The 14641-nt window shown below is 39.7% G+C and overlaps 1 protein-coding gene across 1 annotated transcript in view; it reads left to right on the top strand.

The window, feature by feature from the left end:
* SAMD5 (sterile alpha motif domain containing 5) overlaps positions 1-13480 on the top strand; it is an 85236-nt gene extending 71756 nt beyond the window's left edge. The window contains exon 3 of the mRNA XM_045009694.1: positions 13042-13480. Coding sequence (XP_044865629.1) covers positions 13042-13053 — 12 coding nt within the window. The 3' untranslated portion in view covers positions 13054-13480. The remainder of the gene's footprint in view (positions 1-13041) is intronic.
* Positions 13481-14641: the final 1161 nt, after the last annotated feature.

Raw genomic sequence — 14641 nt, forward strand, 5'->3', positions numbered from 1 at the left:
CTATAACAAACCCCTGGCTATAACGAAAAATGGCCTGGATCCCAATGGGTTTGTTATAGCAAGGGTGTCCTGTCTTCCCACGGCACATATGGTACTGTAAGTCAGTCTGTAGCTAGCTACCATATTTTAGAATGGGGATCTTAATCACACAGCTGGACATTTAGGAAGTCAGCGTTTTCTCAATTATAAGGTTGATAATTTTCTTTAGTATTAATTAGTAGGGTTATTAATCCAAACAATTAAATTATCTTCTAACAGTACAGCTGTCTAATTAATGAATCTATTAATTAATCAGTACATTCTCCAGATGTCTATTGAGATACTATCCCTTGAGTAGGAATATTAGTTGTTGGGTGTTTTAATCATGACTTACTCTTCCATTTATTTAACTGTACAGTAAAAAGGGGTTAGATTTATTAAAGAGGTAGAGCTGTAGCTTTCCTGTGAGTAAAAATCTATTTTTAATTATTCTCTGTTACCTTTCCCATTCAAGCACCTGACATGCTTGCGAATGGATAATGCATGATAAAATCTAAGGAGTTGTTACTCAAATGTGCTCCTTTTTCCTTATCCTAGAAAAAGCTCTTGCACAAATTAATGTTAACATATAAAAACATAATGGCTTAATTATTTTCAGTTTCTAAAAGCTACTTAACTGGTACCTGTAAATTGTGATCTTACCAGAATATTGCTACTACCAGACTATTTTTACCTACTTGAATTTGTATTTTTCCCACTCATGTCTTTGATGCTTTGCCAAAGGTCACTCTCTCGTATAAAAGCACATTTAGTCAATAAACCATGATCCAGGGAGCAGCTGGATCAAGCCACCTGCCCTCTCTATTTGAATATGTGTGAGCATGGGGAGGGCAACAGGGTGTTGGGCTGTAAATCTGTCCTCATCCACAGATTAAAGCCTTGCCCTTTGCAATTGTTAGGAGAGGACAACACACCTGCATGACAGCAGAATGAACTGTACCATGCTGAGAAAATGTCAGGTAATGGTAATTACTCTCAAGGTGTGTCCAAATTTGTGTGCTTCCTGCAGAGGTGTGGGTTATAAGCATGCTGGATCTTGGTAAAGTCTGGCAAAGACTTCCTGTCTGGTGTAGGTTGATTAATATTGTTTATTTAATAACAGTGGCTGGTATTTTGGCCATTCACTGTCTCTTTATTGCATTTGCAAAGCATTTTTTTGTGATTTGGTTTGACAAAAAGAGTTGATTTATGCAGCCTAAAGTGCAGGTTGGAGAATTGATGAGTGTCTGAAGTAAGGTGACCAGATAGCAAGTATGAAAAATTGGGGCAGTTTCTGTTTTGGGTAGGAGTGTTATAGTTGCCTATGTAAGACAAAGCCTCTAATAGTGGGATAATACTGAGATGTCTGGTCACCCTAGTCTGAAGTGCCAATCTGTTTCACTTGCAATTTCTTTTAAAATATGAGAGTTCTCAGAATTAAATAGTACACACATGTGTTTTGAGCAGTGGTTCTCAAACTTCTGTACTGGTGACCCTTTTCACATAGCAAGCCTCTGTGTGTGACCCCCTTTTAAATTAAAAATACTTCTTTACATATTTAACACCATTATAAATGCTGGAGGCAAAGTGGGGTTTGGGGTGGAGGCTGAAAGCTCACAACCCCCCATCTAATAACTTCATGACCCCCTGAGGGGTCCTGACCCCAGTTTGAGAACCCCGGTTTAGAATATTATGTTCACTTACTAAAATAGTTCAGTTTATTTAGTAGTGAAGACTTAGTTGTCTAAAAGTAATGAAATTACTTTTGATCATTTTCTCTCTCTCTCCTGTGAGAGCTGAAAGGTAGTTCTCTTATTCAATTCTAATTGCTCTACAGGTTCAAATGTAAATTCTAATGCAATGTGCTTTGATGCTTGCTCCTTCACTATTTCCGCCCCCCATCTCTTCCTCCAAAAACTCCATCATAATTTAACAAGTAAGAAACTTGAGAAATTTAAACTAAATTGTCGTTAGTCTTATTTTAAATCCTAGAATTCAGTCTAAAGCAGTTGTTGCTTCTAAGCTGCCAATGTACAGTAAGTGAAAATGGCTTTACTCAAGATACACTTCATCAAGGTTCCATACACTTCTGCTCACCTACATTATTGGAGAAAGTTTCAGAATTACTTTGACCAGCAGGTTTGGTTTCTGGGAATGAACACAGGGAGGAAAGGGTTGTGTGATAACTATGGGCAAAGCCTATAGCATAGTACAGAAACGATTGCTATGTACATCGTATTGGCAGGTCTCTATTATGCAGCAACCTGCATTTACATTACATCTGCTATCAATAGTTGTGTCACTGTGAATAACAAAGCAAAGAGACTTAACTGGAGTAGGAGAAAGGATTCTGAGCAACTCGGGAGTGGGGAGAGGAGGGAATATATCTGGTCTATTAAAGGAAGAAAATAGAAATCACAACACTATATAACTCCTTTGAACAGGCAAGAAGTGTTATCCATGTCAGGGGCAGAAGCTTGATTATTTTTTTATCATCTTTAGAAATCATACCGGTAATTCTTTTATTATTATTTAGAAAAACAAAATCTGATCAGTCCATTTAGTGAAACATTTGAACTATTTTTTTCTGTAATCCTGTACTTAAACCACATTCTGATTTTTCATAGTAGGTTTAGCATCCTATCTTTTGTGTAACCTGTTGCTACTTTTAGACATTGGAAGTCATACCATAATTTATTTGCATACTCAAAAAAACTAAAGGATTGCATACTACTCACTGGAAAACATTAATTTTCCCAAATGCAAATTGAAATGCTGCTAGAGAACTCCTTAGCTTGCTCCCTCTCTCTCTTGTTTAGGGGAGTATTTTCTTAGTTAATCAGCTCTTCACAGGGGAAAACAATTTGTGTTATACTGTTTTTCTTATCCTGACTAACTTCATCTCAGTAAGTAGTTTTAGCAGTCTGCACAGTTGCCTGTTGTGTTAACTCCATATGTTCTGTGGTTTTAGGAAAATATTGCTAAATAACACTTCAGTAATTAAGTGACTAATTAAGTAAATTAATTGCTATGAAGTAAACAAACCTGGTAAATGATAGTCAAGGCACAGAAATGAGTTTTCCTAATTCTATCTCAACTACATATTGTATTGCAGAAGTCCTCAAGCTGTGGTCTCGTGACCATTGGTCTAGTAAATATTTGCTGATGGTCCTTAGAGAGAGGAATCACATGGTTCTGGCTCTTCTCCTTGTTTCCAGCTGCTATATTGTATTACAAGACTGCTAAAGCCACATTGCCAGCATTACTCTTCCATGTAAGCATTTGCTGTAGTTGCCAAAGGGATGCTATGTAATTGTGACTGAAGAGGGAAGGGTAGGCTATGTGATTATGAATGGAAGGAAATTGGCCCAGGAGACAGTCCCCCTATTAAGATCTGGTCAATGATAAGAAAAAGATTGAGATGTGCTCAGATCAGAACTCAGTATTACATTTTCTCAAAATCTAGGGATCAGAGCCAGTTCCAGGCACCAGCTCAGCAAGCAGGTGCTTGGGGCGGCACATCTGGATCTTCAGCGGCAATTTGGCGGCGGGTCCCTCTTGAAGGGAAGGACCTGCTGCCGAACTGCCGCCGAAGAAGAAAGTGATGCGGTGGAGCTGCCGCTGATCGCTATCACAGCCTTTTTTTTTTTTTTTTGCTCTATGATCTTGACGTGACCTCATTGTGCCCCTGCTGTATTTGTATGTGTAAAATGAGACTATTTCCCCCCAACCTTTGTAAAGTACTTTGTTGTCAATGTTGTCGTTGTTTTATTATTACTCTCCTTACTATAGTTATTATTAGGAAAGGGGTGTTTTCTGTTTCCTATTGTATAATGCAGAACATGTTTCAGAGTAGCAGCCGTGTTAGTCTGTATCTGCAAAAAGAACAGGAGTACTTGTGGCACTTTAGAGACTAACAAATTTATTTGAGCATAAGCTTTGGTGGGCTACAGCCCAGCCCACGAAAGCTTATGCTCAAATAAATTTGTTAGTCTCTAATGGAGAACATGTTCTCCAGAATTTTGGTGATATCCAGGCTCTTCCATAGCTTTCATGCAATCTACCGGAGACCTGTGGTTTTTTTTTTGTCTTCCTAGCTAATAAAGAATACATTAATATATTTGCCTCATACAGTACACAAAAGCGATTATGATTTCTTTTAGCACCTGTTGTGGGTTTTATAACCAGCTGAGAGCATAGATTGAAATATACCTGAAAGGGAAGATTGTTTCAAGACATGACAGTCTTTGCCATCCCTTCTAATCTCTTTCAAGCAGTTGAGTTTCCTACCACTCAGTTGGCTTCAGAAAAAATAAGTTAAAGCAATTGGTGGTTGCAAGTAAAACTCTTATCTTATTTCAGCAGCAAAGAGGAAGAATGATACCAGTTATGAAAGTGGCTGCCAAAATGTGTTCTTGATGCCTGAATAGCAAGATCCCTTTGAAAACAGAGACACTGTGATATGCTAGCAAACTGTCTGGATAGGTATGAGTAAGTTCAGAGCTAGGTCTCACTGAAATGGGGCCATCCAAACAACGCCTTTGTTTGCTGCGTTTCACAGAAGGATGTTGTGAAAGTTCCTATCACACCTGGCAAATGACACAGAGAGGTTAGATAATTTGAACTATATGGCTTTTGCCATGCACACTGATAGTCCTTTTAATTTGAGCTGATTTTTCCTTCTTGAAGCCTAGCTAGTTGTATTTATGTAAAGTATTCACAGATTATCATATTAACTTTGAGCTAAGGGTAAAAAGGCCCCATATGCTAAAAGATATAAAACTGATTCAGACATACTGCTTCAGAATCAGCTGTAGACACTTCAGCTTTGAGAATGGGCATGCTCTGTCAGGCAAATTCAGGCAAAGAAAGCATCACACTTCTATCAACAATTCTGACTGGGTGTGGGTGGCAGGTTTTATGGCCTGATTTCTCGGAGCCGAGTACCCACAAAACTCATTTAAATCATTGGGAGCTGTAGGTGCTCATTATCTTTAAAAATAAGGCCACTAGTGACTACTAAAGTCAGGCACACAGTTACATGGTCTCATGACAATTTCAGATGAACTGAAAATACTAGTGTAATTTCATACTGGGCGCTTAGGGCCAGATTTTTAAGGTATGTAGGTGCCTAAGGATGCAGACATGTACCTAGTGGGATATTCAGACGTGCCTAGGCACCTAACTTCCATTGTTTTCCATGGAACTCAGGACCTTGGGTATTTTGTGGGCTTTTCAAAAGCACCTAGGGGTACGAGTTCCGTGGAAATCAAGGAAAGTTAGATGCCTAGGCACGTCTGAATATCCTACTAGGCACATATCTGCATCCTTTGGCACCTACATACCTTAAAAATCTGGTCCTTAGTAAAAAAAAAAAAAATGTTACTTTTTATTTTATGTGGATAGCATCCATTATGTTTTGGGAATGTTATAGGCATGTAAGAAGGCTGAGTTTTTGCGGGACCTAGGAGACTTAGATGCACAACTCCCAATGAAAGTCAATGGGAAGATCTATAGCTAACTCTTCTAGGCCCCTTTGAAAATCACAGTCTATATTCTTCACTCTGAAAAACTGAGAATCTGATGGTAGCAAAGAACAACCTAGCACACGGCTCTAATAAAGTGCAACAGCAGTTTTTCATGTCCACCGTAATACCATCTCTGTATACTGATGTATTAACATACTTCTCGAATCATTCTGAGCCAGATTCTGCCTGCAGTTATGTGTATGCACCTCTCACAAACGTAAATGGATGTGCTAGGTAAACATCTGAAAGCAAACTGTTTGGAAAAGTTTAATGAAATGTTGTTGTAGCTGTGTCGGTCCCAAGATGCTAGAGAGAGAAAATGGGTGAGGGTAATATCTTTTACTGGATCAACTTCTGTTGTTGAGACGGACAAGTTTTCTCTGCACAGATTGCCAGCGATGATGATGATGACCATTTTAATACTGACATGTTTCAGTAGTTTTATATTTTTTCTTTATACTTCAACCCATCTTGCATTATCTTTGTGGAATAAGTAGTTGTCCTTCAAGGCAAAGATTTATAGCTCCAATTTGAAAGGACTCATAATCTCTCTTTATCCTGAAGGAGATTTTATCAGCAGGTAACTACCTTGCTCTTGTGTCAGTCATCTATTTCATTTGTTTGTTGAGACAATAGAGAAAGAAGGAAGACATGTTAAGGTGCAGGTTATACTTAATCTTAAAGCTTGAGTGGTAGCATTAGTGAGAAAATGAGTACTGTATGTAGTATATGTATCAGACGAGAGAGAGAGAGAGAGAAGCTCACAAATTTACAAAAATGTTATAGGAGGATTTTCTATACCGTGTGTCCTTGCATGAGTACACCTGTGCTAACAAGTTTTCCTTTTTTTATTTTTTTATTTTTTTAAAAAACATATCAGGAAATCAGTGCACTGAAACTACCCTTTGACCATCAGTTCCCTGGTGATCTTTTTCAAATGCCATCAACTGTGAGTGTCCAGACAGTTTGTTCCTTACAATGTTAGCAGAACAGTCAAATTATGCTGGAGTGTACTTGTAGCATTTCAAGTCCAATGACATTTGAGAGCTGCTGTCATTGTGGAGGGAGAGTAGTGGACATCACTTTTTGTTTTGTTAGGAAGCCAAATAATTAGATTCTTGAATTAAAGCAAAAGTGAGAGTTCAGCTGTTATTAGTAGAGTCTCAATTTCTGTACATGAATCAGAGGCTAGCATGATGTGAAATGCAGTGAAAATTGCATTGGTTTCCTTAAATTTTTTTATACTGTCTTGCCTCGCTCTGAGTGTTTTTATTTATTTTAACTTTTATTTAAAAAAGTAATACTAAAAGAGGATTTTAAAATGTTACGGTACAGATAAGTGTTGAAGCTTTGTGGTGAAGTCAGTCAAGTCTATGTATACATAAATGAAAAATAATTTGCTCAGTTAAAATAAAATAAGGAAATGCAAAAGTTAAAATTCCAGCAACAATTTTGTATTTTCTGTATTATATTTGTAGTCTCAAGGTGTCATGAACTGTAATCAGAGCTACAAATTTAGCCTGTACAGTACAGACCTGTTTACGCGCGGATGTCGGGTGTCAAGCCGTAATGACCGCGTGTTAACAGACCATGGGTTAAGAGGGCCATGCTGACATTTCTTAAGATATCTACATATACATGTATAATTATCTAGGATTACTTACGTATTCACAGGGTCCCAAATATGGCAGGCCTATCTGTTAACAGCTCTTTGCAAGAATATAAATTCAAATGTGTAATCTAATAAAAAGATTATTATTACTACACAGGGGTGAAAGTAACTCAGGATACTTACTGGTACGGGGTGGGGGTGGCTCTGGCCCCCAGAAGGGGCGGGGCCTGGGGTGGAAGGGCTAGGGCTAGGGGTCAGCATCCCCCAGCCAGCCCTTCCAGGCCGCCTGGTCCATGCCACCCGGGGTTCCCGTGGTAATTTAAAGGGCCCGAGGCTCCGGATGCCGCTGCTGCGGTAGCAGCGTCCGGAGCCCCGGGCCCTTTTAAATAGCCGACCTCTTTTCCCGCTGCTCCCTTTTCCTGCCCCCCACATCAGCGGCCGAGATGGGGGCAAAAGGGGCAGGGACCTTAAAGCGCTGCAGGGTCCTTTGCCGTGGCAGCGCTTTAACATTGCTACGCCCCGCCCTCCCCGCCTCCCATCAGTGGCCCAGTGCTGACGCAGCAAAGGACCATCCTTAAAGCACAGCCACGGCAGCGCTTTAATGTCCCTGCCCTTTTTGCCTCCCCCGTTAGCTTGTCTGGCTTGAGATGTTTTCTATTGGTTTTCATTTTGATGGCTTCCCCTAAAGGAGTGGAGGAGAGATATTATAGGTGGGGCTGGTAGCACAGCCAGTTATTAATTATTGTTGCCCAACATTTCCCATTATAAGATTCTGTTTTCATTTGCTTAAACTTTGCCAAACTTAAAGCCCTTGGTTTGAAACTTTCCATAGTGGGTGTCTGCCTCAGGCTGAAGATTTTTGGAAAGTTTGAAACAAAACAGTTCTGCCATTTCTTAGAACAAGGCTAGGGAAAAATACATAGTTCTGCTAATTAAAAAAAATTCTGGAAACTATTCCATGGTTTGGGACTTGAAATTTAGCAGGAAGGATAGTGGCCTATGTGATAGGGATGTGCCTTTTGCTGTTCCTGTGGAAAACTGCACAAATTTGGCCAAATTATAAGCTTTTATAAATCTCAGTTTTCACATGCTAGTAGAGACGACTTAGAGGTTAGCAGCTAAAATATCTGAATATTCCAACCTCATTGAGTGTGACTGGGCTTCTCACAGCTCCTGGTGGTAACCAGACTGGGCATGTGCCATCCCTACAGGGTGACTGAGCATGCTTCAGGTGACAGAGGTGAAGGTGCTGCTCCTGGGCCAGGATGTGATCAGGCACCAAAACTGAAAGCAGGGAGCCTGTCTCTCCTATGACCTCAGTGACTCCACAGCTGGTGCCCTGGCAGCATTGAGGAGGAAGCCCCCTGACATGAATGCAGAAGGGACAAGAGCTGGGCTGGGGGAGAGGAAAGGAGTATATTTGAACAAGAAGCCTGGTGAGATTGGAATTTGGGGAAGCGGGGAAGAGGGGGAAGACCTTGCTTGTGAGTTTAGGAGGAATGGGACTGGAAGCTGGGTGTGAAGGAGATTGGGACTTAGCTGGGCAGTGAGATTGGGAGCTGGGGAGAGATGGGGTTGAAAATGGAACCCATTGAAATTGCGCCAACTTTACACCGTTACAAATGATAGCAAAAGTGGTCCACTGCCTCTTCAGCATTCCCACAGTCCCTATCAGCATGAGAAGCAGGAGAGGACCAGGATTGAAAAAAGAATGTGGCTTTTCCTCCGGCAATGTAAAACACTTCTTTTGTATCTTTTCTTTTTTTCCTTTTCTCTCTTAGTTGCTTTCTTTAAATTTCAGCTTTCCATAAATGAACCCATTTGTACTCAGATGTGCTGTATTAGAATGCTACTTTTGCATGTTGAATGATATATGCTTTGACATAATATATCAAGAGCTTGACAGGCATGTCATCCTTGATGATTAAAAAAGCATCAGTGAGGTGGGTACTTGTCATGATTGGATCGCAGCAGACTCCATCTTTTGTCAAATGGTAATGGAATGGCTTCAAGAGAAATACATGAACCACAATGTGTTGGAACAAATTACTGATCCTTGCTGACGGAGAAAATAAAAAATCAAAATCTCGTTGGGTAATAAAATACAAATATGATAGCACTCCTTGATATTTTTTAATCCAGGAAATTAGCAAGTAATCAATGTGAAATGAAAAGCTACGTATGACATAGAGTGGTTGTTTCTTTTTAAGTGAGGATTACCCAGTGGAGTTGTGACTGAGGCAGAAAAAGGAATGTAGGGTGAAGTGTTTATTTTGTATTTATGCAGTAATGTGACAGGAATAAGCTAGCCAGATTTTCTCCTTGTGCATTGTCAGGGTATCACCTCAGTATCAAAGGCCTGGTCTACATGGGCGGGGGGGAGGGATCGATCTAAGATACGCAATTTCAGCTACAAGAACTGCGAAGCTGAAGTTGACGTATCTTAGATCGACTTAGAATCACTTACTTCATGTCCTCGCGACGCGGGGGCCAAAGGCCGCCGCTCCCCCGTCGACTTTGCTTCTGTCTCTTGCCAAGCTGGATTTCAGCAGTCGACAGGAGAGCGATCGGAGATCAATTTATAGCGTCTACACTACACGCAATAAATTGATCCGCAGTAGATCGATGGCTACCCGCCGATCCGGCAGGTAGTGTACGTACCCAAAATTATTGGCCTGATAGTATTAAAGCCCCCAATTCAGCAATGTATCTAAACACACACTCAACTGTAAGCACATGATTAATCCCATTGAAGCCAGTTGCACTACCCATGTACTTAAAATCAGGAATGTGCATCCTAAATATTAGGTATTTAGAAATTTGGTCACCCTTTTTAGCATACTCAGAGGAGGAGGGCTCCCCACTCGGACAACCAGAATCTTTAGCCAGGTGGTCTGAATATTAACATGATCCTGAATAACTAATGTATAGTGTACTATGTTATCATTTTATTGTATCTTTGCCTTAATAAAAAATTTTCAACAAATTAGGCATGTGCTTTAAATACCTTGCTGACCAAGGGCCTCGATTTTCATGCTCTTTCAATTAAATGCTTTATTTTTGTTTCAGTTGATCAACTCAGATAGGTGATATCTCAGGGCTTTAAGCCAAAATTCATAAGGGATAGAGTTTTAAGGTCTTTATAAAATGTTTCACAAATAAGCTAGTTTTCTCAGTGAAGTCTTTTACATAGATTTAATTTTATAAAGGCAAAACAGTTTAGACAAAGGTTTTTAAAAGTTGCGCGTTATGGGCTGTAAGTGTGTTAATTAGTTCATCTCTCTCTGGAATTCTTTATATGTACATCTGGGGAGAAGTGCATTGTAGCATCACTGCTGCCTTGGGGTCGGCAAGGCTTTAAGACAATCTTAGCCCTGTGAAGTGTTGCTTTATTCCTCAAACAGGTATGTGAATTGCAAAATATGTGTTTAAGGGCAAATTTTTCCTTTCAAGACTTCTCAGCAGGCCATGCCTCTAAAATTCGTCTTTCCCCAAATTTGTTTCTCTGTATATAAACAACAGCATTTGGCATATGATGAGGGCTTGTTGTACCTTCAGCGTCCACCACTTTGCCAATAGCATGAGGTGATCTGCCACCTCTTAAATGGTGCTAAGGGAACTAACTTGGCCAGACAGCATTATTGGCTCAGAGATCAGCTTTGCTTCACTTGTAACGTGATTGTGCACTTCAGAGTTTTCAGGCAAAAACAGCTGCCAGAAAGGAAGGGCTGTGTTTGTGATAAACATCATTTCACGAAGACAAGAGTTTGTACCTTGCTGAATTAGCCCTCAATTATGCTAAAGAGTGGAGGCTTTAAAGAACAGCCAGGTCAAACCATAAAATGGATATTGGCAGCACAATAGCAAAGCGCAAATCTCATTCTGGCCTGCCTGTGTTCTGCCAAGATGTGCACAGCTACTTTCTAGACAGACTATGTGGAATTCCACCCATTCAGCTGATCATAGGGTGACCAGATATCAAGTGTGGAATAATCGGGACAGCAGATGGGGGGATAGTTGCCTGCATAAGACAAAGCCCCTAATATTGGGACATCTGGTCACCCTAGCTGATCATCAACTTGTCTTGTGCTAAATTATTAATTAAAATATATTGGAAACAGTTTTAGAGCATAATAAAACATGATCAATGCCAATCAAGACTGACTTTAAGAAGAAACTTTCTAGGTTAGAACTCCCATGTCCTTTATGGGAGTTCTACACTTTCCCTTCAATTTTCTAGTAGTGGGCCACTTCTGGAAACAGGATACTGGTAGAAATGGATGGATCACTGGTTTTATCTGTCATGGCAATTCCTGTTTTTAATATAAATTTGTAATAAATTGCATGTAAATAAGTTACCTTCTTTTCATTTTCTTCTCTGCACTTCGCAAGACAAAACACATCCTTCCAAAGGGACTAATTCACTAATGGGCAGCATGAAAAATCCTAGCTGTTAATAAAAGATGATTGAAGGAAGAAAACTTTTTATATATAGTTTTTAAAAGTGTCTGAAATTACTTAAATTCTGTTTTGTTTGCACTTTTTTAAACCGTAGGGACTTATAAGTTCAAGTAACATTCTTTCACAGCGGGTATAGATCTCTAGGAAAGTTTTCATAATGGAAATTTTGAGATAATTTTAACTATAGAGAAACAAACTGTGCATATATAACTTTTAAATGTATAATAAGTAGACTGGAAGGATTAATCTAGTAACATCAAGGATAAAAATATTGTCTATCTTAAAAAGACTTATAGATTCATAGACTTAAGGTCAGAAGGGACCATTATGGTCATCTAGTCTGACCTCCTGCACAACGCAGGCCACAGATCTCACCCACCCACTCCTGTAACAGACCCCTAACTTATGTCTGAGTTATTGGAGTCCGCAAATCGTGGTTTAAAGACCTCAAGGTGCAGCGAACCCTCCAGCAAGAGACCCGTGCCACACGCTGCAGAGGAAGGCGAAAAACCTACAGGGCCTCTGCCAATCTTCCCTGGAGGAAAATTCCTTCCCGACCCCAAAATATGGCGATCAGTTAAACCCTGAGCATGTGGGCAAGACTCACCAGTCAGCACCCAGGAAAGAATTCTCTGTAGTAACTCAGATCCCACCCCATCTAACATCCCATCACAGACCATTGGGCCTTGTGTGTAATCACTGGTGAAAAATGATCTTATCGTGTTTTCAGGAGATTATATTGGACTTTCTTGAAGGGAGGTATCTCACTGGTACTGGGTAAGCAACATATCAAAACTGCTATTCCACAAAAACCCTTTTATTTGAAATTCTATTCTTTTTGGTGGTAAATTATTACTATTTAGTAGGAAATGTGAATGTGATTCCATGCCTTAAGTACTCTATAGAGAATGCAAACGTTTACTTTTTCTAGGATAGGTGCCTTCTTTTTATTTATTTATTTAGTTTTATTTATATCCTTTTTTTGTTACAGTATTTCCAGTCTTTGTTTTTTACTATTTCTTAAGTGCATGTTAGTTTTTCCACTGTAACTTCTTACATTTATGGGTCTATCTCAGACTTTTTTGCAAACATTTGCTCTAGCTTAACAACATGAAGTTTAAAAAAAATTGAGCTCCTTTTTCAATTCTAAGTGTACAAAGATACAAATATACAGTTTTGTGAAATAAGATGTTCAGGTTTTTTAGGAAAAAAAATCTACTATCATTTTTTTTAATAAAAAATTTAAACTTCTCTTTTAAATTGAATGTAGTTATAAAATACTCTTTTATTGAACTAAGTGCAAAATATAATTGACTTTAGTGGGAGCAGGAGCAGGCCCATAGTGGGTAGGAATATTACAGGAGAAGGGAGGAAAATGGACCGGGCAGCATGTCACACTGAACTGGTTCCCCTTTTCTCCAGAGGCCGCACTAGTTGCTCAGCAGGAGAGCCGCAGAGAGACTGCTTAGGCTTTTCCAAAAATGAAGCAGCCTGTTACCATGGTTTCATGAACCTCAGAAGTAAGGACCTGAAAGGAATGAAAAACCCACGATCTTCAGATTAAGCTGCAACAACAATTTTTCCTTGTGATAGTTATCTGGCCTCCAGTGGAAGTTATAATCCAGAGGAGAGTACCATCTCATAACTACAAATGCTGTACACCAGTGTCATAAAGATACCCTCATTGAGAATTTAGCATATGTAACAAGTCAGATGTTTTTATGTCATGATTTTTGAGAAATGATTCAGCATATTAAACATTAGGTTAACTTTCAAATTGAAAAACCATCAGTTTTTCAAAGTCATGTCTCAAGCAGCTTGTCTGACATAACCTTAATTTTTTTAAATTGTCCTTTTGAGAGACTACACATAAATTGTTATGCTGACAAGAACTTTTCTTTCACAAAGCTACAAGTGCAGTTAAAATTGAGCTTACGGTGCAGAGATCGGCACCCTTTGGCATGCGGCCCGTCAGGGAAATCCACTGATGGGCCGGGATGATTAGTTTACCTGCAGCGTCCGCAGGTTCGGCCGATCACAGATCCCACTGGATGCGGTTCACCATTCCAGGCCAATGGGGGCTGCGGGAAGTGGCGGCCAGCACATCCCTTGGTCCGCGCCACTTCTTGCAGCCCCCATTGGCCTGGAATGGCAAACCGCGGCCAGTGGGAACTGCGATCAGTCAAACCTGCGGACGCTGCAGATAAACAAGCTGTCCTGTCCTGCCAGCGGATTTCCCTGATGGGCCGCGTGCCAAAAGTTTCCGATCCCTGTTACAGTGGAAACTCTTACAATTTGAATTACAGTGACTCCTTTATCACAAATAGATTAGAAGATGGGCTCATATTTAGATGGAGAAAATATTGTGAGACATGCAGAGAGGAGAGGGATGTGGGAAAGAGGAGGTTTTGCTTCTGACAGCTTTAAAACAAACTTTATATTAAATTATATGTACATGCTATCATATATGGATTTTTTTACAGTTCTGTAACATGTTTTATCTGAGAATATAAAAACTTCATGAAAGTTATGTTTTGTGTTTTGCTTTGTTTATGTGTATGTGCTGGAGTTTTCATAGACTTACATGGCACAGAATATAGGCAGATTTATTTTTACTGAACTGTAACTGGAGCCCTGTTAACTGATTTTACTGTTTGTTTATTTATTTATTTATTTATTTATTTTCCTGACTTGGGTTCTATACATTTTCTTATTGATTTTTCACAAGGAGTTCTACTATGCAAATATGTAAGTCCACAATTGACTGGAATGGCTCTGAAGAGTTCATTGTGGTTTCTTGTGTGAGTAATACATCTTTGGAAAACAGAATTAGGTCATTGGTACACACATTTAAAACTGATTTGATTCAAGCAGAGAAACTGAAACAGTTTCTTTACCCCCTCAGGGTGGGAAGAGTGTTCTGAGCCCTGGGAACTCTCTCTTGACTTTTCATTTTAGGTCATGTGTCATGACTAGTGTCAGAGTCTACCCTCACTTGAAACTGGGCGGTTTCAAAGTGAGG

Source organism: Mauremys mutica, chromosome 3 (genome assembly GCF_020497125.1).
Source record: "Mauremys mutica isolate MM-2020 ecotype Southern chromosome 3, ASM2049712v1, whole genome shotgun sequence".
Lineage (NCBI taxonomy): Eukaryota > Metazoa > Chordata > Testudines > Geoemydidae > Mauremys > Mauremys mutica.